This window comes from Salvelinus namaycush, chromosome 3 (genome assembly GCF_016432855.1).
Source record: "Salvelinus namaycush isolate Seneca chromosome 3, SaNama_1.0, whole genome shotgun sequence".
NCBI lineage: Eukaryota > Metazoa > Chordata > Actinopteri > Salmoniformes > Salmonidae > Salvelinus > Salvelinus namaycush.
In genome coordinates this window covers 53,259,406-53,282,360 of record NC_052309.1, presented here as the reverse complement: position 1 = coordinate 53,282,360, position 22,955 = coordinate 53,259,406, and the positions used below count along the sequence as shown (strand labels likewise).

The window sequence follows — 22,955 nt, the reverse complement described above, 5'->3', positions numbered from 1 at the left end:
AGGTTCTTGGGAGAAGTTACAACTCATCTCAAGACAACTAAAAAAGACAAAAGAAACAATTGTGTTCATAGGAGTTACAGAAAGGTTTGTCTTTACAGGAGTCCATTATAATGCTTGCAGTGCTTGCACTCTTAACATTAGATTTCTCTCCTGAGACCTTTCCGCCCAGGAGCTTGGGACATTCGAACTCACCTTCAGTCTGTGTGTGGGGTCGGCCCCGTGGGCCAGCAGCAGCTCCACCACGGCCAGGTGACCCCCAGCGCAGGACAGAGACACCACAGTGTGATCATTGTTGGCAGTCGCCCTGTTAACATTAGCACCTGGTGGAGGGAGGGAGACAAAGGACAGGCTCAACCTAAGCACACCTGCAAAAAGTAGCAACACTACGACGTGTTAAGACAAATGTATCGTTGTGTCTGTCCACCGCGCAAGTTCAAATGTGTCAGATGTCTGGTGTGTGGTAGTTATACAGGGAGGAGGCAGAGGCACACCTTTGCTGATTAGGAACTGTACAGTACACAGGTGTCCCGCTCTGGCTGCTTTCATCAGAGGGGTCCTGCCCCCCTCCGATTCATGTTCCTGCAAGACAAACAAAGACAGAAGTGAGTACACAGAAACACATGAGCCTATTCAAGCAGCAATGTATACAGCATCTTAAAAACGCCCAGGCTGCATCTCAAATGGTACCCGATTCCCTTTGAAGGGAATATTTTAGGATGCCATTCGGGAAGCACACCCACACTTATACAAACATGTAAACAATTCATGCAAAAACGCTATGTATTGACATGAACTGTGTTTCCCATAGATGAGGGCAGGACGGAGGGTCGGGGAGAGGTCTCACCAGGTCAGCCCCCGTCTGCAGCAGCACGTCAGCCACGTCTGTGTGTCCATTCTCACAGGCGTACGTCAGCGCCGTGTCTCCCGTCGCCGTGGTAGCGTGGACATTTGCGCCTGAAGACAAGAGTACAAGTGTCAAATTACACACTGAGGGTTGTGTGTGTGATCAGGATAAAGAAAAACTTGAGGAACTGATTGTCAATTTCAATAATGAGGTTGGTAGAGTTTGGTTTGAGAGAGACAGGCTGTCCTTAGGAGAGGTTCTGCTCACCTGCAGCCAGCAGGTATTTGACCAGCTCCAGGTGTCCCTCTTGAGCAGCCTCCATGAGAGGCGTGGAGCAGCCGAGTTCGATGTCGGCCCCGGCCTTGATGAGGAAGTCAGCCACCTCCAGGAAGCCCCCACAGCAGGCGAGTGTCAGGGCCGTCTCCTGGGTCTCCTCTGTCTGAGCGTTGATGTTGGCACCTGCAGACAACAGAGACAACATAGACAGAGGGACAAGGATTCATCAGATGATTTGGCCTGGAACAAATTTTAAAAGGAGTGCTAATCTATTCCGACTGTTGGATATTGACCCCAGAATTGATTTTCCCGATTTGTAATAGAAAAGCCAGCTTGTCCCTTTTGCATTAACTCAGTAAGAAAATGATCTTAAACCTGTGAATGAACATCATATCACTTGGATTACATTCCTTCATTTTATTTCCAAAAGAGGACTTCTGCATTTTGCCTCAACACTAAGCTTGGACGGACAATAAACAGGTGTAGGATCTTAATTTGACCTACACAGAGTCCACAAAACATTAGGAACACCTTCCCAATCTTGAGTCGCACTCCCTTTTGCACTCAGAACAGCCTCAAATCGTTGGGGGCATGGACTCTACAAAGTGTCGAAAGCATTCCACAGGGATGCTGGCCCATGTTGACTCCAACGCTTTCCACAGTTGTGTCAAGTTGGCTGGATGTCCTTTGGGTGGTGGACCATTCTTGATACGCACGGGAAACTGCAACGTTGCGTGAAAAACGCAGCAACTTCGCAGTTCTTGACACTCAAACCAGTGCGCCTGGCACCTACTACCATACCCAGTTCAAAGGCATTTAAACATGTCTTGCCCATTCACCCTCAATGGCACACATACACAATCTATGTTGCAAATGTCTCATGGCTTAAACATCCTTCTTTAACCTGTCATCTACACTGATTGAAATGGATTTAACAAGTGACATCAATAACGGAGCATAGCTTTCACCTGGTCAGTTTCATGGAAAGAGCAGGTGTTCCTAATGTTTTGTACACTCAGTATATTGTTACAGCAACAGGATTTAAACGTTTAAGTCCATAATGTTGCTTAATCTGTGTTTAGGCTATTAGCTGGCCAAAAGAAGGATGACTAAAAGTGCAATAGTGTTAACATAACTGTGCTAGTGTGGGTTTTCAATGGATTCATGTAAATCACAAAGCTCATCTGCATTTCCTGCAGTGTCGGAAAATTCTCAGCAACAAAAGGTGATCAAATAAAGATCCTACATCTGTAGTAGGGAAAATCTCTAAACCGAAGCACTAGTTTATCTCAAACGGAGAGAGAGAAGTCCATACCTTGTGCCAAAAGCAGCGCTACCATCTCCTCGTGGCCCTCTCGTGCAGCCTCCATGAGTGGAGTGTATCCCTCATCATTAACCTCCTCCAGGTTGGCACCCCTCTCGATCAGCAGGGCAGCTAGCTCTACATGTCCCCCACAGGCCGCCAGCGTCAGCGGAGACTCAAACGAGTCAGCAGGCATGTTGACCTGCGCCCCGCTGTCCAACAACAGCCGCGCCACCTCCACATGCCCGTCCTGAAGAGAGGCAGAGACAACAGGGTTCACCAATGTGCACAGCCATACTGCACCTTGTCCAATTTAATTGTGCTGCACAACCAAAATGCGTTCGTGTGTGTGTGTGTGTATTCACCATACAAGCCTCCATGAGTGCTGTGTGCATCTCGTCTGTCTTGTGCTCTTGGTCGGCCCCAGCCTCTAACAAGAAGCGCACCATGTCCAGGTGCCCTGTGTGTGGGAACAATGATAAACAATGCTCTGGGTGCTTCTTCCCTACAATTACAATTCCTGTTTAACATTCATACTTTTTCAACATACGTGACAACATTAGATCACTTGTGTCAAGGATTTCTAGACAAAGACTCCCGATCGCTCTGATGCATGGGTAAGGGGTTCATTGTGCAGGACGTACCTTTATAGCAGGCCAGCGTAAGCGCACTTTCCTTGAACTCGTTGGAGTGTGTGTTGATTCCAGCACCGTACTCCAGGAGCACCCGGGCGACCTCCACGTGTCCCGCGCTGGCCGCCTCCATCAGGGGGGTGTGGCCGTTTTCATTGTGGTCCTCAATGTTGGCGCCTTCCTTCAGCAGCACCTTCACCACGTCCAGGAAGCCGCCCGCACACGCATACGTCAGCGCTGTGTTACCTGACAAGAACAAGGACAGTATAGTATAACTATCTTCAAAGTAATGACTCGGGACGTCGGGTTTGATATGAAGGCTTCTTTTAGTAATAATTCTTGATCACGTTACATTTAACAACTTTAGATTCTACAGAGCAATGCAAATAAGATGCTAGTGCAAAGGAGCCAAAATAATCACCTGTTAATTGCACTCAACTAGCGCGTTCACTATCTACTTCCTGTCGCAAGGCATTCTGGAACTTGCAGTCAAAAGCGTAATTCAATACTAACCAATACAATTACATATGTAAATAACTGTAAAGAAATATCTTTAGATACAGCTCAATGAATTAACTTAAACATTAACTCTGTAACACATTAAAGTTACAACAGACAGAGTGTTAGTGTTTGTGGACATTCACAGTATATAACTGCATGTGGTGGGAAAGTATGACATGGAACCCAAACCGGTTGTGCGCGAGCGCCTTCGTGCATAAATGTATTTTGTCCCCCTACACCAAACGTGATCACGACATGCAGGTTAAAATATCAAAACAAACTCTGAACCAATTACATTAATTTGGGGACAGGTCAAAAAGCATTAAACATGTATGGGAATTTAGCTAGTTAGTTTGCACTTGCTAGCTAATTTGTCCTATTTATCTAGCTTGCTATTGCAAGCTAATTTGTCCTGGGATATAAACATTGAGTTGTTATTTTACCTGAAATGCACAAGGTCCTCTACTCCAACAATTAATCTACACATAAAACGGTCAACCGAATCGTTTCAAGTCATCTCTCCTCCTTCCAGGCTTTTTCATCTTCGAACTTATATGCTGATTAGCATCAACTTTCATAGTATTACCACGAGGACTGGCAACACAGTTCATCTTTCAATCACCCACGTGGGTATAACCAATGAGGAGATGGCACGTGGGTACCTGCTTCTATAAACCAATGAGGAGATGGGAGAGGCAGGACTTGAGGCGCGATCTGCGTCAGAAATAGGACTTCAATTTTAGCCCTTGGCAACGCAGACGCTCGTTGACGAGCACGAGCAGTGGGGGTGCAATAATTGAATAATATAGATTTCTACATTTATTTTGCAACGGTCGAGCACGTGACGCGAGCGGTGTAGTCAGGGTATGAGACTGTCTGGATTGAGCGAATGTGACTTGGTGTATTTACCTGTGGAGGATTGTGCGTTGACATCAGCCCCATGTACCAGGAGCAGTTTGACAATGTCTACGTAGCCGCCGCTGGCTGCTGCCATGAGGGGCGTGATGTCGCCCTTGATGCCCCGATCTTCAACGTTAGCGTGCATGGCCAGCAAGACCTGCAGGAGAACAGACAACATCAGTGCTTGCAACAGATACCCAGGCACAACCACAAAGCCCCAGGTTGGCAGTAGAACATTTTAATCTATTCTGTTCTTTCAACCAATCGATTGTAATTTTCCATACACAGACACCATATATGTTTGAATAAAAACCACTATATGCATTAAGCTTATCTGAAGCATTAAGAGCACTGTTTTATGAAATAAGACACAAATGACTCAAGAGGGAGCCAGAGATCATGATAACCGGAAAATGCAAAACCTGTCCCGACCATCCTCCTTGGCTCCTACTGGCTTTCGGACACTCTGCTATTACTCTCCTGAAGTGTCCGGTAATAGGCTACACGAGGAGTCAGGAAACTTTCTCATGTGGAATGCCAATTTATCTCACCATTTCTACCGATCTGAGTGCCAGTTAGTTTTCATATGCACATTTGAGGAAGAGTTTCATTTAATTTATAATAAGTCTTCATATCTCAAAATCATTGTCATGTGGTTAATCAAAATTTGGACACCTGCTCATTTAAGGGATTTTATTTTTACTATTTTCTACATTGCAGAATAAGACATCAAAACTAGAACGGATATGGAATCATGTAGTAATCAAAAAGATTGACTGACCTTATTGTCTTAAAGTAATAATGGACTGTCGTTTCTCTTTGCTTATTTGAGCTATTCTTGCCATAATATGGACTTGGTCTTTTACCAAATAGGGCTATCTTCTGTATACCACCCCTACCTTGTCACAACACAACTGATTGTCTTAAACACATTAAGGAAAGAAATTCCACAAATTAACTTTTAACAAGACACACCTGTTAATTGAAATGCATCCCAGATGACTTCCGCATGAAGCTGGTTGAAATAATGCTAAGAGTGTGCAAAGGGTGGCTGCTTTGAAGAATCTAGGGGTCACCTAGGGGTCATGATTGTGGCTGTACCAAATGATTGATCTATTAGAATAATTGATTATGCTTATGTTGTATTAATAGAAGGGGAGGGGTTATAAGACCCCTCCCTCCTTACATTTACAGGGTCCTAGACTATAGATTAACAATATATATACATTGAGGTTTTAATATTGTTCCATAGTTGTTTTCTAGTTCTCTCTCTCTGCCTCTTATAAAGAGACCCCTCTGAGAAATGTGTGACAGACAGAACTCTGCAGGGGAGTGTAGGAGACAAGACTAGTCAGACATTCCACTATAAATCAACTTGGACCAAGGAACGAACCCTTACAACAACATGATTCCATATGTGTTATTTCATAGTTTTGATGTCTTCACTATTATTCTACAATGAAGAAAATAGTAAAAATAAAAACCCTTGAATGAGTAGGTGTGTCCAAACTTTTGACTGGTACTATATAGTTATCTTTGTTTATTTGAGCTTTTCTTGGACACACACATAAAACAACAGCCTAACAACCAAACAGTCGAATAATTGGGGTCCGCCCTAATTTGAATACAACTGTATTGGATTACAGAACTAGATGGAACTACGGATTAAAAGCAAGGCAGGGCAATGCTAGCAGTATTACGTGAGTAGTTAAAAATACAAAGATGAGACAGTGTGTGTGTGTGTCAGAGGAGCCTGGTTTGATGTTGATGATGTGTTTTCTTGTATGCCAAATGAGCCAGAGATTGTTGCTGTGGGGGAGGCCAGAGGGAGGTGCTGATTCTGGAAGTGGGCTGCTCATTCGACTGTTAGATTGGAGCAGGCTTTTGCAGACATGCTCCGAAAATACCAGCCTCTCATATCACTCCTACACAACCTGGGATAAAGATGCAGGTTGGTGGCACTGATATTTGGCAGTCTCAGCCACATACATAGGCTTACTGTACATGGTCTCCAGACTGCAGGCCTTCCTAAGATCAGAGCAAGGCAGTTGCCTCAGTACTGTTCTGTTTTGGCGGTTATGGGCAGCCTAGCTGTGTGGAGGAGAAGGTGCTTTTTGTTCCTGTGAGTCTCCTTGTGTCAACGGCTCTTGAATTGTTGAGTCCTTTGTCATGTAATGTGAATGGTGGATTCAATAAAGTATTTAAAGTGTGTGTGTGTGTGTGTGTGTGTGTACTAGAGGTCGACCGATTAATCAGAATGGCCAATTAATTAGGGCCGATTTCAAGTTTTCATAACAATCGGAAATCGTTATTTTTGGGCGCCGATTTGCCGAATTTATATATTTTTTTACACCTTTATTTAATCTTTATTTAAATAGGCAAGTCAGTTAAGAACACATTCTTATTTTCAATGACGGCCTAGGAACGTTCTGCCTCGACAGAACGACAGATTTTTAACCTTGTCAGCTCGGGGGATCCAATCTTGCAACCTTACAGTTAACTAGTCCAATGCTCTAACACCTGATTACATTGCACTCCACGAGGAGCCTGCCTGTTACGCGAATGCAGTAAGCTAAGGTAAGTTGCTAGCTAGCATTAAACTTATCTTATAAAAAACAATCAATCAATGACTGTCATTGCTCCAATGTGTACTTAACCATAAACATCAATGCCTTTCTTAAAATCAATACACAAGTATACATTTTTAAACCTGCATATTTAGCTAAAAGAAATCCAGGTTAGCAGGCAATATTAACCAGGTGAAATTGTGTCATTTCTCTTGCGTTCATTGCACGCAGAGTCAGGGTATATGCAACAGTTTGGGCCGCCTGGCTCTTTACGAACTAATTTGCCAGAATTTTACGTAATTATTACATAACATTGAAGGTTGTGCAATGTAACAGGAATATTTAGACTCATGGATGCCACCCGTTAGATAAAATACGGAACGGAATAAACGTTTTGTTTTCGAGGTGATAGTTTCCAAATTAGCCAAAGGTATATGGTTTAGATAGAAATAGTCGACGCGTTATAATTCCTGTAATAACTTGCGGCTGAACTTGAAAGGGGTTCCTTCGTTATTTTACCGTTCATGTCTTCCATAGAGAATGTCTTGATCTACTTCAAATAAGGTCTGTGTTTCGCGGAGGAGCAGACTGACAGGGGACCATGCAGACAAGCTCTGCTTTCTGCACTACAACCTAAAATTTAACTGGGAATATTGAAGACCCATGAAAGCTGGTGGTTCGTTTTAACATATGTTCTCATGTTATTTGAGACTAAATTGATTTTATTTATGTATTATATTAAGTTAAAATAAAAGTGTTCATTGTTCATTCAGTATTGTTGCAATTGTCATTATTACAAAAATGTGTGTGTGTGTATGATATATATATATATATATATATATATATATATATATATATATATATATATATATAAATACATATTAAAAATTAAAATTAAAATCGGCCGATTAATCGGTATCGCCTTTTTTTGTCCTACAATAATCGGTATCGGCGTTGAAAAATAATAAAATCAGGCGACCTCTAGTGTGTACTCTACCTGTGCGAGTTCATAGTATCCGGCAGAGCAGGCGAGGCAGAGCAGACTCTCTCCCTCCTCCGTGTGTTCGTTGACGCTCCGCCCCTCATCCAGCAGCTTCCTCACGGCATTGACATCCCCGTCCGAGCACGCCTCCGCCAAGCTACGGCTGAAAATAACCAGACTGCTACAATTACTGGGACTGTGGCTGCACAGGGCAAATCAACAGCAGGTCAGAAAACAAGGTTTACAGAGCGCTGTCACAATTCACACCGTCTAATACTCAACGAAGTTGAAAACAAAAAGGCCTCACTCAGGGCAGGGCTGTACATGCATTTCATGAACTGCATTTGGCTCAATATGGTGCCTTAAAGCGTTTCAGTAAAACAGTATAAGTTTCATCGAATTTGTGAGAACAAGGTAACGTCTATGAATCATGTGAACTATTCAGAGTCCAAGCATAGTTACTTTTTCGTCTAAGGAATTGTCAATTGTTCATGAAGAGGGGAAACGCTAACTTGAAGAAAGCACAAAGGAAACATATGGCCTAGACAAGAACATCTTTCTACTGGTATGAGAATAAGGTGTGCTGCACCTTTGTGGTATGAGACTACTAGAGCAGAAGAGATACATACTTGTCTGCCTGGCTGGTGTTGAGTGTGTTTTCAGCCCTCATGCGTGTGAGAGCAGCCGCAGCCTCATCCAGCGCACAGCTCACGGACGACGTCAAGCGGCGTAGCACCTCTGGATCTGCAAAGGCTTTACCATCGGCAGTGGACAGTTTACCAATGCCTTCATAGGCACAGGGCCGTGCATCGAGGGTCACCAGCATTCACAGCACAGCCGCAGTGACCACAAACGCATCCACAGTTAGTGCCGGGCCAAATAAAAAACACACACAAAACAGGCATAGGTTAGCCCATGATCCAACCATGCAACATGTTCAAAGACACAGTGCAAAGAACACATTCTGTCTGTATTATCAAGTGCTGAACAGTGTTGAGGAAACAGAGTTTTTAAACCTAGAGGCGCAAGATTGCGAGACTTCCCGGGAACGCTTGCGAAAGAAACAAAGCAGATTTGGGGTTTGAGAAGTAAATGAGAAGTGAAATATTATTCCTTAGTAGTTAATTTTCTCAAAATCAAAAAGGCACAACCTAGATTCAAGCCAATGTCTTAAGTAGTTGAACATGTTATGTTTCATTCTCATCAAAAACAGCTTTATATCAAAGGTGTGCCTTTGATTTGATGACCTGCATATCTGCAGTTCGGAGTGAGATGACCGTTAGACCCAATGACATGTTTCTGCGCATGAGCTTAGCTAGCCAACATCGACATGACATCGCCTACAAGTGTGATCTGGGATTTCTACTGGAGAAATAGTTTCCGATAATATCAATTGGGGAAACTGAAAACATGACTAAGTGTGTGCATAATATACACTGAATCAATGGAACAGAGCCTGGTGATCAGCCAACGTTGAGGCTTAACAACAGAAGAATGAGCCCAATATTGCCTATGGTATGCAAAAACCACTGCACGTGCCACGTGGTTGGTTACACAGATGTGCAGCAGTTCAGACACGCACACCACACAGAGAGGAACTGACAAAAACACAGGAACAAACAATCACTACGACACATACACACAAAGATAGACAGGAGGCAGACACACGTACGGAAACAACAGTCTACTAAAGGCCAGTGCTGAGTCATGATGGGAGCTGTTGCTGCTGTATGGAAATCCATTGTTCATGTTAATCTCCCCCGTGGTGTCCCAGCGAGCCTAGCTACCTCCCATCTCATCTCATCTCATGGGCTGGGCTAGCCTGTACCAGCTCGCCATGCACTGACTGACTGGCTGGCTTGCTGGGGACCAGCTAACGTGCTGCCTGTCTGCACACCACACCGTGCCATCCACAGCTTCATGCACATCAAATCAGACCAATTAACTTCTTTAATTGTTTCAGAAAGCTTTTCTTTCGCTAAAGAGGCAGCAATGACTGTGGCTCAATACAGACAGACCAAGGTTAAGTGCTTTGATGGTCTGATTCAGCTTAGCTCAACTGAGGCCAGAGAGACAGTTGTGGCCTGTCTGATAATTGCCTTGTGACACTTAGCCTGTGAGCACCCTGCAGTCAACGTTAATGTATTTATTTTATTTAACTAGGCAAGTCAGTTAAGAACAAATTCTTATTCAATGACGGCCTAGGAACAGTGGGTTAACTGCCTTGTTCAGGGCAGAACGACAGATTTTTACCTTGTCAGCTCGGGGATTCGACCTTTCGGTTACTGGCCCAACGCTAACCACTAGGAAACCTGCTCCCCCAACTTTACTGATTACTGTAATTGATCATATCATTTAGATTATTTTCCCCCTCCATAGACAGTCCCACAGGGTAACTACAGAACCCATAAAACAACCGGATGCAAACCAAAGTAAAAATAAAACGCAGGGGTTTATGTTGTAGCAGAGAATCTTTTTTGGTGTTGAGCACTAGCGTTTGTGATGTTGGTATTTCTCCCTTGCAGCGTGCCAACTCCACACACCTACAGGGTCATGTCCCAACACAGTGGCAGGAACAGAAACACGAGCACCAGACACAGGCCTGCTAACTAAATTGCAGCAAAATTGTAGGCTTAAATTTATACTCTATTGGGTGGAGATTCAAGCAGGTTTCGGCATTCAAACAATCAAAAAAGACCAGCAGTCCTATTCAATAACGAGAATACGACTGGGCAGCCTTACCATGTAACCTTGTTGTAATTTAACATGATTTCAAATGCATAGTGGGCATGGCAGAGGGTGAAATGTGGGCAGTTCTGAAAACAGGGGCATTCATAAAACTAGGTGAAGGAGTCAGATCATGGTGCTACTATACCAGGGTTTCCGTTAGGAAAATGTGGCACCGGACAATGTGTCCGGAAGGATTTTAATTTACTGGCCATTTGAGATATTTACTGGACCCATATGCATTGGGTGCGTAACTCATTACAACGTCCACCCACAATGCTCAGAATGACAGAAATCACATTAAGATCATGGTAATTCATCTTAACAGAACATGCAAATCCTGTAATGAAGCAGCCAATAAAACGTCATGCAATTAGCGGGAAAACACAGTTCTAAAACAGCACACCTGATACGAGCGGTTCCATATGTGACAGATGAAAATCTCTGTTAGAAACGAGGGGGGAATCTAAAGATGCAACAACTAGGATGGGTTGTTAATATGACTAGGATTGGGCCTTTGGTTTCTAGATAGAAAAAGACAGCTGATATGAAACGCCTTAACAAACGATTGCTTTAATAACAGTTGAGCAATGACTTGAGATGTAAATGCTATTTTCACTCCAGCAGCAGCTCTAGCGCTATCTGACAAGTGATATTCCGCTCAAATTAGGCTCTGTATGCTGTGCGATGAATGAGATACATGACCTCCAACGAATACACACAGCCCAATTTAATTCCACTAAATTTTGAAATTAACCTATAGACCGATAAGCATGACGGTCAAATGCATTTACATCGACTGATATTTCCATCAATGAATAAAAAGCATTCTTTTACAAAGGGATCGTTTCTTCTCCCGGTCAATTTGGCCGGCAACAATTCTATCTAATCTGCTTTTCCGTTCGGGGGGGGGGTCAAAAGCCAGCAATTACCCTGTACTATACGTACCGGCTGCTTCTAACAGAGCCTCCAGTCTGGCTTGTGTTTCTGGGTCCACTGTTCTGAGGTCAGCTCCTTCGGCAGCGCTGGACAGGAGCAGCTCCGACGCAGTCTTTAGCATGGGGTTGTCCAGGTCTTCCTGGTCTAATATGAAGGACTCCACCTAGAGACAAGGAGAAACACAAGAGATAGTCAGAACAGGAGGGACGCTAATGCTCATTTTGCCCTATACAGTTGCTGGGAGAAACCTATCGCCTCAATTAAAAATAGTTATTATTACAATAGTGATTCCTATCATACAGTATTGTATGATCTTATGACCACCGGAAATAAAATAAAAGAATACTTCTGCATATTCTGAGCAAGGTATGGGCAGGCCCATTTCATGATGACACAGGCAGGTATAGTCTAGTAATTGGCATGAGGGCACCAGTAAAAAGAATCCCCAAGCTCCACCCCCTCGAGCATGTTGCCTGGAGACGGAGCAGTACAGTGCTTAGGACCTGAGCCTTGGTGGAATTACATGAACTGATCAGCGCGTTTCCCCTCCCCTCCCTGCGACCTTGACCTCCATACACCTGCCTAACGGCCATCAGGGCAGGACACCCAGCAGGCTGGCTCTGTCCATCTGTCATTTCATGGTCTACAGGGGAGTACATCCCAGCCATCACGGTCACCATTCAGGGACACAGCTGTGTTTTGGATCACGAGAATACCAGCAGACTGAAAGCCGCTCATGTAGCACAATCTGTTTACTAACACAAACACACCCATTCGTACACTATCCCTACAATGTTCTTTACAGACTGGACAACTCCATGATATACTGCATGATATCAACAAGCGTCCCTGGCACAAAGGGACCTGAAAAGCAGAGGCTCTGCCAAAAGAATTGACCCAATGAACAGAACCGAGTTGGAAGGAGAGAGGGAGGGTATGGTCAGCAACTCTCCATTTCCATTTTTCTTTCACGAATGTCACTCTCAGAGAAAAATGATCAAACTGGTGAATATAATTGAAACCATACTGGGGTATTTCTCACTGCTGAGGCACAGCTGGAACTGTTGTGCTCTGTGCTTCAACTCAGGGAAGCATCTGTCTCAGGGGGTGTGTCTGAACAAGAGCGCGGGACAAGAGACCACGTCCAAAAAAGTGACTCATTACCTCGTCCATGCACGTCTGTCTGGGCGAGTGTGTGAGAGAGAGACACTGATGCAGGGAGCGGCAGAGAGATGGAGCCTGTAAATTATCTTACATTACGTTATCTTATATTACACTTAGTCTGCAAGGAAATTGCGGGTAATGGGCGCTGGTAAGGAGAAACTAAATCACAGAATGCTGAGTTAAATAGAAGACGGTTAATAACTGTCAAGAAACATGACATCATTGCTCCCAACAATCTAGCAAAGCTTCCTTGGTCAAATCCCTCTTCTGCAAAATTATCCTGCACTTCTGAGAACCTCTCTCAGCCGGAGCACAATGAGGAAAAACAACATTGTCACATTCAATGACATTCCAACAATAAACTCATGTTTGCTAAGGTTATTAGTTACAATCACTTCTAAGATGGTAGAATAACGAAAAATGTTTAAATATTGGCATCATTCCCACACAATCAATCTATTGGGTACACTGTTTTGCCAAATGCATAATGTTAAGCTCGAGCATTAACCGGTACTTACATATGCCATCTAATATCTGACTCGCCACCATGTGAACCTTATGACAATGAAAAACAACAAGTACTGCGCACAAGAGATTCCCTGCAAGTCAGTGGCCACAAAAACGTACACATAACTTACGATAGCCTTTAGTGATAACCTACAGTTGTACACAACACTGGTCCTTTCTGTAATTAAAAAAGTTTCCTGTCCAATAGTCTAGTCGACCCCTGACCCTGAGACACACACTGAGCTGCTACAGTACAGTGCTGAGCTGCTACAGTACTCAAAGTAAGTAGCCTTGCACGAGTGGTGGCTTTTGCGAGCCGGAGGAGCTCATAGGAGCAGGAGCCTGACCAGAACTGGTGCAGACCAGAGCAGTAGTTGCAGTCAGTAGTTCGTCAGTTTCTATAGCATGAGTCAGCTTGATGTACAAGTACACCCCCTGGATAGGACAATAGAATGGAGTTAAAGACCTGCGACAGACTATCTTGTTAATGACGAGTGCCAAGCAGAGAGACGCTCGCACTGGGTGCCATTTTTACAGTCTTTGGTAAGACTCGGCCAGGGATCGAAGTCCCAACCTTGAAATCTCAGGGCGGACACTAACATGGTTCACTACTCGAAGCTTCAATGCAAATCAAATCAAATGTTATTTGTCACATACACATGGTTAGCAAATGTTAATGCGAGTGTAGCGAAATGCTTGTGCTTCTAGTGTGTTCTAAATATGTGTGCATGTGCGTCGGTCTACATTTTGGGAGCGCTAACTAATACATTCACAGGGAATGAAAGAATAGAACATCCTGTGGTCAAGGAACCTTGAATAAACCACTCAATGTGAAGCACTAGTTTTCCAGTAACAACATATGCCTTTACCCTCCAACACAAACCCCCAAAGTGTCACTAAAATCATGAGTTTTCTTATTATAATTATTTTCACATAGATATTTGTATGACATGGTTTCCGTTAGCTGGTAAACGGCGGCTTTTGGCAGCATTTCTTTTTTTAAGCTGATAAATAAAATTGCCGGTCCCCCGCCAAAAAAATGTCCTTTGCAAAATAACGCTATTTTATTCATTGATGGAATTACCAGTCGATGTGCTCCAAATATATTTCATAGGCTAATAAATGTTCAAACTGCTTGAAAATTAGTGTCCGGTGTGTGTGCACGTTTCAAGCAAAAGACGCAAAGTCCTCATAAGGAACTTCAGCTAAGTGTATCCCGACTGGGCAAAATTGGTGATGACGGTGTTAATTATCCCCATTTCTAGTGTGCCCGCCGAGAGGGGATTATTTTTCCAAAAGAGTAAAATCGAGGCAAATTGTGTTCAGCATGTCCGGTCATAGTAGTTCTGCTGCCGATCCACATATGCCGCCCGTGTCATGTATAGCATAAATACTGGGATTGAATGTACACACACATATACATAGATATAGAGAGCTAGATATAACATGACACAAGTCATGACCCCACCATATCTTAAATTACAATATACATAACATCTACGAGCATCATCAAGTAGAAATGTAAAAAGCGTGAGAATTTGAGTGTTGGAAACAAATGCTTTCATAAATGCATGGCGCAAGCCTCGTTTCACAGAAGCATTGTAAAATAAGCTCTCGCTCAATGAACCACAGTTAACGAATTACGTTTATTTAGATAACGTATTTCATTGTCCAACATCAGTTTTAGAATTTCTTTATTTTGTGGCCGCTTAGAGTGTCCTCCTTCCACTGCTGTGGTGCTGAATTGCAGCGGGAATGGGGAGTGGGGCGGGCCGGCCCGGTCATGGCTAGAAGGGATCCAGCTTGTCAAATTAACTTCACACATTGCATTTTTTTACATTTTAGCTAACCCGAACCCTTTTACTAACCTAACATAATTATCTTAACCTGCTATGTTAATTATCCTAACCTGCAGCTTAAGTTCTGCTAACCTGCTACAAAAAAAATCTAATATAACGTTAAAATATATTTTTTCCCATGGCGTACAATACACTGGGTGATTTGCGCCATCTCAGTGGACTAATCCATTGTGGAGGCTGTGGGGATGGCACAGTCCATCACTCGAAGACATGTGTTACTGAAATTGTATATTTTTCTATTACATAAGAATAATGGTACAACAATAATTTAAAATTATATTATTTTATAACAAAAGCGCTTTCTCCCACATTGGATAGCGGTCGCTGTCAGTGGTTCTGAAACATCAGCGCTCTGTTCCAGCCCTTTTCCTAGACCGTGTTGCAATAATAGCAAAGTTCAGCTGCATATTACGCTACTGCTACTCGCTGTTTATTATCTATGCAGAGTCACTATACCCTACCTACATGTACATATTACCTCAATTAACCTGTACCCTAGCACATTGACTCGGTACCGGTAACCCCTGTATATGGCCTCGTTATTGTAACTTATTTTTTTCTTTATGGTTAGAGGCTTGTAAGTAAACATTTCACAGTAAGGTCTGCAGCTGCTGTATTTGGCGTATGTTACAAATAAAATTTGATTTCATTTATTCGTGTTGAGAACAATGTGGCAGAGCCAGCAGCAGAGTTAGGAGATGAGAAACAGCCGTTGCCTTAATGGTTTAAGAAAAGTGTGGAGAGGAAACCAACTTAATTAGGTCTATAATATATAGGCTAACTGATAAACAATTTCACAAATGTGTCTGTTTTTAATATTTGCTATGCTGTAATAAAGGTTTTACACTTTAATTAAAACAGACACTCTGGAATTAATAATAATTTATTTAGTCTTTACAATGTTCCAAACTGTTAAATTGTATTTTTTTTTTATAATAACAATAATAACAACAACAACAAATTGTTATTGATCTTCTAATTGTTATTACTACTATTATGAACATTATAATAATATGTCATTATCATTAGGAGGCTTAGTATAGCAGCCTTGTATAACCACCATCGAACTGCAGGCCTAAGAGCGCATGCTGTTTAGTCTTAATACCATAACTTACTTAAGCATATATTTCAATACTTACAGTTCATTCGGAAAGTATCCAGACCCTTTCACTATTTCCATGTTGTTACATTACAACCTTATTCTAAAATTGATTAAATTAAATTAAAAAAACTCAATCTACACAAGATACCCCACAATGACAAAAAAACACAAGTCAAAAGTATTCAGACCCTTTGCTATGAGACTCAAAATTGAGCTCAGATGTATCCAGTTTCCATTGATCATCCTTGAGATGTGTCTACAACATGACTGGAGTCCACCTGTGGTAAATTCAATTGATCGGACATGATTTAGAAAGGCACACACCTGTCTATATAAGGTGCTACAGTTGACAGTGCATGTCCGAGCAAAAACCAAGCTATGAGGTCGAAGGAATTGTCCGTAGAGACAGGATTGTGTCGAGGCACAGATCTGGGGAAGGGTACATAAACATTTCTGCAGCTTTAAAAAAGGTCCCCAAGAACACAGTGGCCTCCATCATTCTTCCATGGAAGAAGTTTGGAACCACCAAGACTCTTCCTAGAACTGGCCGCCCGGCCAAAATGAGCAATCGGGCGAGAAGGGCCTTGGTCAGGAAGGTGACCAAGACCCCGATGATCCCTCTGACAGAGCTCCAGAGTTCCTTTGTGGAGATTGGAGAACCTTCCACAAGGACAACCATCTCTGCAGCACTCCACCAATCAGGCCTTTATGGTAGAGTTTCCAGACGGAAATCACTCCTCAGTACAAGGCCCATGATTGCCCGCTTGGAGTTTGCCAAATGGCACCTAAACGACTCTCAGAGCATGAGAAACAAGTTTCTCTGGTCTGATGAAACCAAGATGGAACTCTCAGAGCATGAGAAACAAGTTTCTCTGGTCTGATGAAACCAAGATGGAACTCTTTGGCCTGAATGCCAAGCATCAAACCTGGCACCATCCCTACGGTGAAGCATGGTGGTGGCAGCATCATGCTGTGGGGATGTTTTTCCAGTGGCAGGGACAGGGAGACTAGTCAGGATCGAGGGAAAGATAAACGGAGCAAAGTACAGCGGAGATCCTTGATGAAAACCTGCTCCAGAGGGCTCAGGACCTCGGACTGGGGGGGGGGACTTCACAAATACAGGTGTGCCAAGCTTGTAGCATCATACCCAAGAAGACTCGAGGCTATAATCACTGCCGAAAGGTACTGAGTAAAGGGTCTGAATACTTATGTAAATGTCATCAGTTTTTATTTTGTAGACATTTCCAAAGAATTCTAAAAACCTGGTTTTTGCTTTGTCATCATTGTGTGTATATTGATGAGGAAGAAAACCAATTTTATCAATTTGAGAATAAAGCTGTAATGTAACAAAAGCGGAAAAATTCAAGGGGTCTTAACACTTTCCGAATGCACTGTATAAATGCCTGGAATATTTCAATTTTGGATAATCTTTTATAAAATGGGTTGAAGTTATGTATAGTACCCCTAGGTGTAAAATAGTCAATAATTGCTACATCTCAGAAAGTTTTAAACTGTCAAGAGGAGTAAACAAGGTTGTCCAATATCGGCATATCTATTTATTATGGCCAACGAAATGTTAACTATTAAAATCAGATCCAACAATAATATCAAGGGGTTAGAAATCAAGGGCTTCAAAACAAAAGGTGTCATTGTAAGCTGAGGATACATGCTTTCTTTTAAATCCACAATTTGGATCCCTCCACAGCCTCAGAGGATCTACATGCTTTTTCTAACCTCTCTGGATTACAAACAAATGATAAATGCACCAGATCACGTTCTGGATCACTAAATACAATTTCAACATTAACGTGTAGTTTACCAATAAAATGGTCTGACGGTGATGGACATAGTCGGTATACGTTAGAGGTCGACCGATTATGATTTTCAACGCCGATAACAATACCGATTATTGGAGGACCAAAAAAGGCCGATACCGATTAATCTGACAATTTTTTAAATATATATTTGTAATAATGACAATTACAACAATACTGAATGAACACTTATTTTAACTTAATATAATACATCAATAAAATCAATTTAGTCTCAAATAAATAATGAAACATGTTCAATTTGGTTTAAATAATGCAAAAACAAAGTGTTGGAGAAGAAAGTAAAAGTGCAATATGTGCCATGTAAAAAAAGCTACCGTTTAAGTTCCTTGCTCAGAACATGAGAAAGCTGGTGGTTCCTTTTAACATGAGTCTTCAATATTCCCAGGTAAGAAGTTTTAGGTTGTAGTTATTATAGGACTATTTCTCTCTATACCATTTGTATTTCATATGCCTTTGACAATTGAATGTTCTTATAGGCACTATAGTATTGCCAGCCTAATCTTGGGAGTTGATAGGCTTGAAGTCATAAACAGCGCAATGCTTGAAGCACAGCGAAAAGCTGCTGGCAAATGCAGGAAAATGCTGTTTGAATGAGTCTGCTGCTGCCTACCACCCCTCAGTCAGACTGCTCTATGTGCTTTTTTCGCAAATGCACTCGTTAAATCTTCACCCCAAGATAATTCTCTTCGGTTATAGTCACAGCCGTGTAAGCCGTGTTTTCCCTGGCTAAAAGTCAACGAACCTGCATGAAATATCAAAATGTGGGAAAGGAAAATGAGTAAAGTAATTTTGGGTATAAAGTGAGGTCCAAAAATATTTGGACATTGACATTTTTTGTGATTTTGGCTCTGTACTCGAGCACTGGATTTGAAATGATACAATGACTGAGCAGGGTCTGACATTAATGATGGCCCGCTGACCTGGAGCCAGTAAAACCATGTGTTGGGCTAGTGGATCTCGTCTGTCACTGGCCCGACCAGGCCAGCACTCAGCCCATTTTGACATTTACCTGCTCTATTGCAGTCTGCCAATGAAGACTACACGCAAAAAAGTCATGCTATTTGTACTTGAGCAGTATGATTGGCCGTTAATTCAACCACTCTCGTCGCAACTCACATCTTTAGCACTCGAGCAGTACATGAATTGATGCATTCACACAGCCCACATGAGCTGTCTAGAGTGAAAAGAAGCACTCATCAATCCACTTGCTGAGCTTATTTATTATAGGGTAAGTGACTTAAAATAAACCTTCAATTCTGAACATACTGTTGATACTGTAGCCCCTAGCCAGATTGATATCTCTTTTGAAATATACTTTTCTTAAAGGGGAAACAACCTATTTTGTGATGTACAAAAAATGTGACATACCTCTGTAGAAATTCTGATCCGGCCAGTACATTTTTGGCCAACTGGCCTGAATGGGCCAGTGAGAAAAAAAGTTAACATTGGACCCTGCTATGAGGTTAAAGTGCAGACTGTCAACTTTAATTTGAGGGCATTCATATAGGGTGAACCTTTTAGAAATTACAGCACTTTTTGTACATAGTCTCCGCCATTATAGGGAACCAAAAGTATTTTGACATTAACTTGTAGGCCTATGTGTATTAAAGTAGTCAAATGTTTAGCATTTGATCATATATTTCTACCACACAATGACTAGATAAAGCTTGTGACTACCAACTTGTTGGATGCATTTGCTGTTTGTTTTGGTTCTGTTTCAAATTATTTTGTGCCCAATAGAAATTAATGGTAAATAATGTACTGTCATTTTGGAGTCACTTTTATATGAATATAATATGTTTCTAAAATCTTCTAAATTAACGTGGCTGCTACCATGATTACGGATTATCCTGAATTAATTGAGAATAACGATGAGTGACAAAGTTAGAGGCAAAAAGACCATACCCCCAAGACATGCTTACTCCTCACCATTGCCAATAACAGGAGGTTAGCATTTGATGTGCCCTTGAACATGGTTCTGACTTGAGAGCGTACAGCTACGACCAGAAGTTACTTAGCAGGTTAGGACAATTTATGCAGCATGTTAGGATAATTAACGTGGCAGGTTAGGAAAACAGTTAAGGTTAGCTAAAATGCTCTCCTAACCTGCTACGAGAAGCCACTTCCAGTCGTAGCTGTACTCACTCAAGTCACAACCCTTGAGCAAGTAACTTAACCCTAATTGCTCCAGGGTCACCGTTGATAATGGCTGACCCTGGCCGTGACCCCACTCTCCAAGGGTGTCTCATGAGGAGTTGGGATATGCAACAACAAAAAAACACACACAAAATTAACACATGCGTATAACACACACTTGTACAAGCGTGAAATAGGTAAAATAAACACCGACCAAATTATTATTAAGTGTACACAAATAAAAAATTATGGCAATTCAGTAATTCATTTTTGCTCATCACATGAAAAGGTACCCATTCCAATGTGTGAGTGTGTTGCCTTGAACATACAAATAAATATGTTTTACATTAATTGATCATACATATGAGATTCGTTATTTTAATTACAAAACCTAAACAATAACATGTCAACATGAAAATGGTTAGAGACCAGAATAGGTAGAGGAAATAATTTGCAAACTCTAAAATGTCACGTTTGATTTGATCACTGGGGCATTTCTAACCCCTGAAGTTACTGAATGATGTTGAATCACCACCACTCGAGTTAACATCTTCACTAACAGCTCAACATCAAGCTTGTAGCAAACATATCAGGCTGTGTTGAGTTTGGCATGTGTGCCATCAACCATAGAGAAGTACCTGTAAAAATTAATAAAACTACGTGTTAAGTCATGAGGACTTGTTACTGTAACTACTTAGCGTGCTATTCTGAGAGGAGGGAAAATGTGCCTAGCCAGCTAACGTTAGAACTAAATAGACAACTGGGGTGACAGTTAATAAGCGGATGTAAGATTGCATGCCAGTTATTATATCTAACAGGAGCTAGAACGACTTGTCTTCACCTACTTGTTCAAAACAATTGGCTAGTTTGACATAAACAGGCTAACAAACGTGTACCTAATCTTAGTTAGCTACATTTCAATAATTTGCTAGCTAGTTAGCTAGCAGTTGATGGCGCTGTGTGTGTGCTGCCACAGTACTACGTTAGGCCTAGGTCGAAGCCTCCGCCAAAATATTGCTCATATCATGTCAAAATACAAAACATGTCGCAAGCTTGCTAGCCAATAGACTCTGCAAAATATCAGCCAAAATCCAATAAATCTGACTGATACAATTTTAGTTGATAGAAGAAAGGAAGGAGGGTTAATAATATCGTCTAAAGGAACGGGCTTTTCGTAGGGAACGTTGACTAACATGAATCTTCTTGCCCAGTTTCGCTGGGTTAGCTAGCATGAGTGGCTTACCTCAGATACTTCATCATCGTCGCTGCCAGATCCGGGGCCGGAGGAAAGCACCGCGGCCGCAGCGAGTTTGAAATCAAGCCTGTCAGCTGCAGGCCCACCAGCCTCTCCAAATAAGCGGACTTTCTTTCCACCAACACCAATCCCAAGGCCCCCGAGTCTGGCTCCTGGTGTGGTTCCAAGCCCCATTCCAGAGGATCGCGGAGTCACCGAGTCAATCTCGTCCTCGAAGCCGTCCGTCAGCATTGCCGCCCCGGCTACTGCATCCTGCATACTTCCCTTATTATTTTGTATTCTAATTAACGCAATATTGTCTTAAACTTTCTTTGGGGTTGTTGCTATTTTAGTAATTATGTTTATACTTCAGAAAAATCCAGAAACTCTCCTGAATCGAGAAGAGAATCTCTTTCCACCTAGCCATTAACTTTCTAACAACCTAACTACTTTGCTCAAGTTGTTTTTTACCCCGCCTCTATTCAGAATCATGCATATTATTGGTCAGGAAAATATAATACCGACATATGGTTGGATAGAATGTGGTTGGATACGGTTTGTCAGAGTAACGCACGCGACGTCAAGGTAGGTTTACGAAAAGGCTTTGCTATTTAACGCCTTAAAACTGAATATTTGGAAAATAATTGACCCTTGCACTGTATTAAAAAGTCCAACTTTCGTGATACGCCAATCATTGCACCTATCAATAAAATAGTGCACTATGTTAGTAAATGTATTGCCCACAGACTTCTCATGGGTACATAGCCAATGCAATAATAAGTGGTTACTTTGTTCCATTTTCATGTCAGTCACTGCTACCAATTAATGCATTTGTCTGTCCACTGTTAACTCAAACTCTCTGAAGCATGACACTTTTAATAGACCATAAAAGCAAGCCATTTTCCAACGCCTCCGGTGAGGTTGGCGTATGGGTCGCGGCTGAGGCTTGTGGGGCATGAAAAGATCAAACGGGATATTCCATATAATAGTCTTTCATGGAACAAATGTTGGTGACTGTAAGCATATGCAGAATGTGTCACTGGTATGCATTATCATCTGTGCTGGATGGGCACTATTACACAAATACTGCTTTAACAAGGTCAAAGAGGTCTCTCAGAATGAGCCATAAGTATTACCCTGCCAATCATTACCTGAAGAAACTCAAAAAAGACATTAACATTAACTGTACTTTTTGTGTTGAGCATCCAGAAACAGTTTTGCATTTATTCTGGCATTGTCTACATGTAAAGAAATTATGGCAAGATATTTATAGTTTTATAATTGTTAATATTCTTGATGACTTTTGTTTATTATAAGGAGAACGTGCTGCTCGGTTTCCTTAAATATAATAATGATAAAGAAAAAATGTTTACCTCATCAATCAAATTGTGCTAATGAAAAAATGTAATATTCATAAATTAAAATTCACGAATAAAAAACCACTCTT

At 41.9% G+C, this 22,955-nt stretch overlaps 1 protein-coding gene across 6 annotated transcripts in view; it reads right to left on the bottom strand.

The window, feature by feature from the left end:
* LOC120032531 (ankyrin repeat and KH domain-containing protein 1-like) overlaps nt 1-21,948 on the bottom strand; it is a 55,038-nt gene extending 33,090 nt beyond the window's left edge. For 4 of the 6 annotated variants that reach the window (XM_038978675.1, XM_038978694.1, XM_038978683.1 and 1 more), the window contains exons 1-12: nt 21,518-21,948; nt 11,681-11,834; nt 8,635-8,791; nt 8,021-8,183; nt 4,466-4,613; nt 3,068-3,301; nt 2,789-2,883; nt 2,436-2,673; nt 1,112-1,303; nt 845-954; nt 492-579; nt 193-320 (exon numbers count right to left, since the gene is read on the bottom strand). In XM_038978675.1, coding sequence (XP_038834603.1) covers nt 193-320; nt 492-579; nt 845-954; nt 1,112-1,303; nt 2,436-2,673; nt 2,789-2,883; nt 3,068-3,301; nt 4,466-4,613; nt 8,021-8,183; nt 8,635-8,791; nt 11,681-11,834; nt 21,518-21,787 — 1,977 coding nt within the window. In that variant the 5' untranslated portion in view covers nt 21,788-21,948. The remainder of the gene's footprint in view (nt 1-192; nt 321-491; nt 580-844; nt 955-1,111; nt 1,304-2,435; nt 2,674-2,788; nt 2,884-3,067; nt 3,302-4,465; nt 4,614-8,020; nt 8,184-8,634; nt 8,792-11,680; nt 11,835-21,517) is intronic. The other 2 variants (XM_038978689.1, XM_038978706.1) reach the window with 1 other exon arrangement.
* Between the last annotated feature and the right edge of the window lie 1,007 nt (nt 21,949-22,955).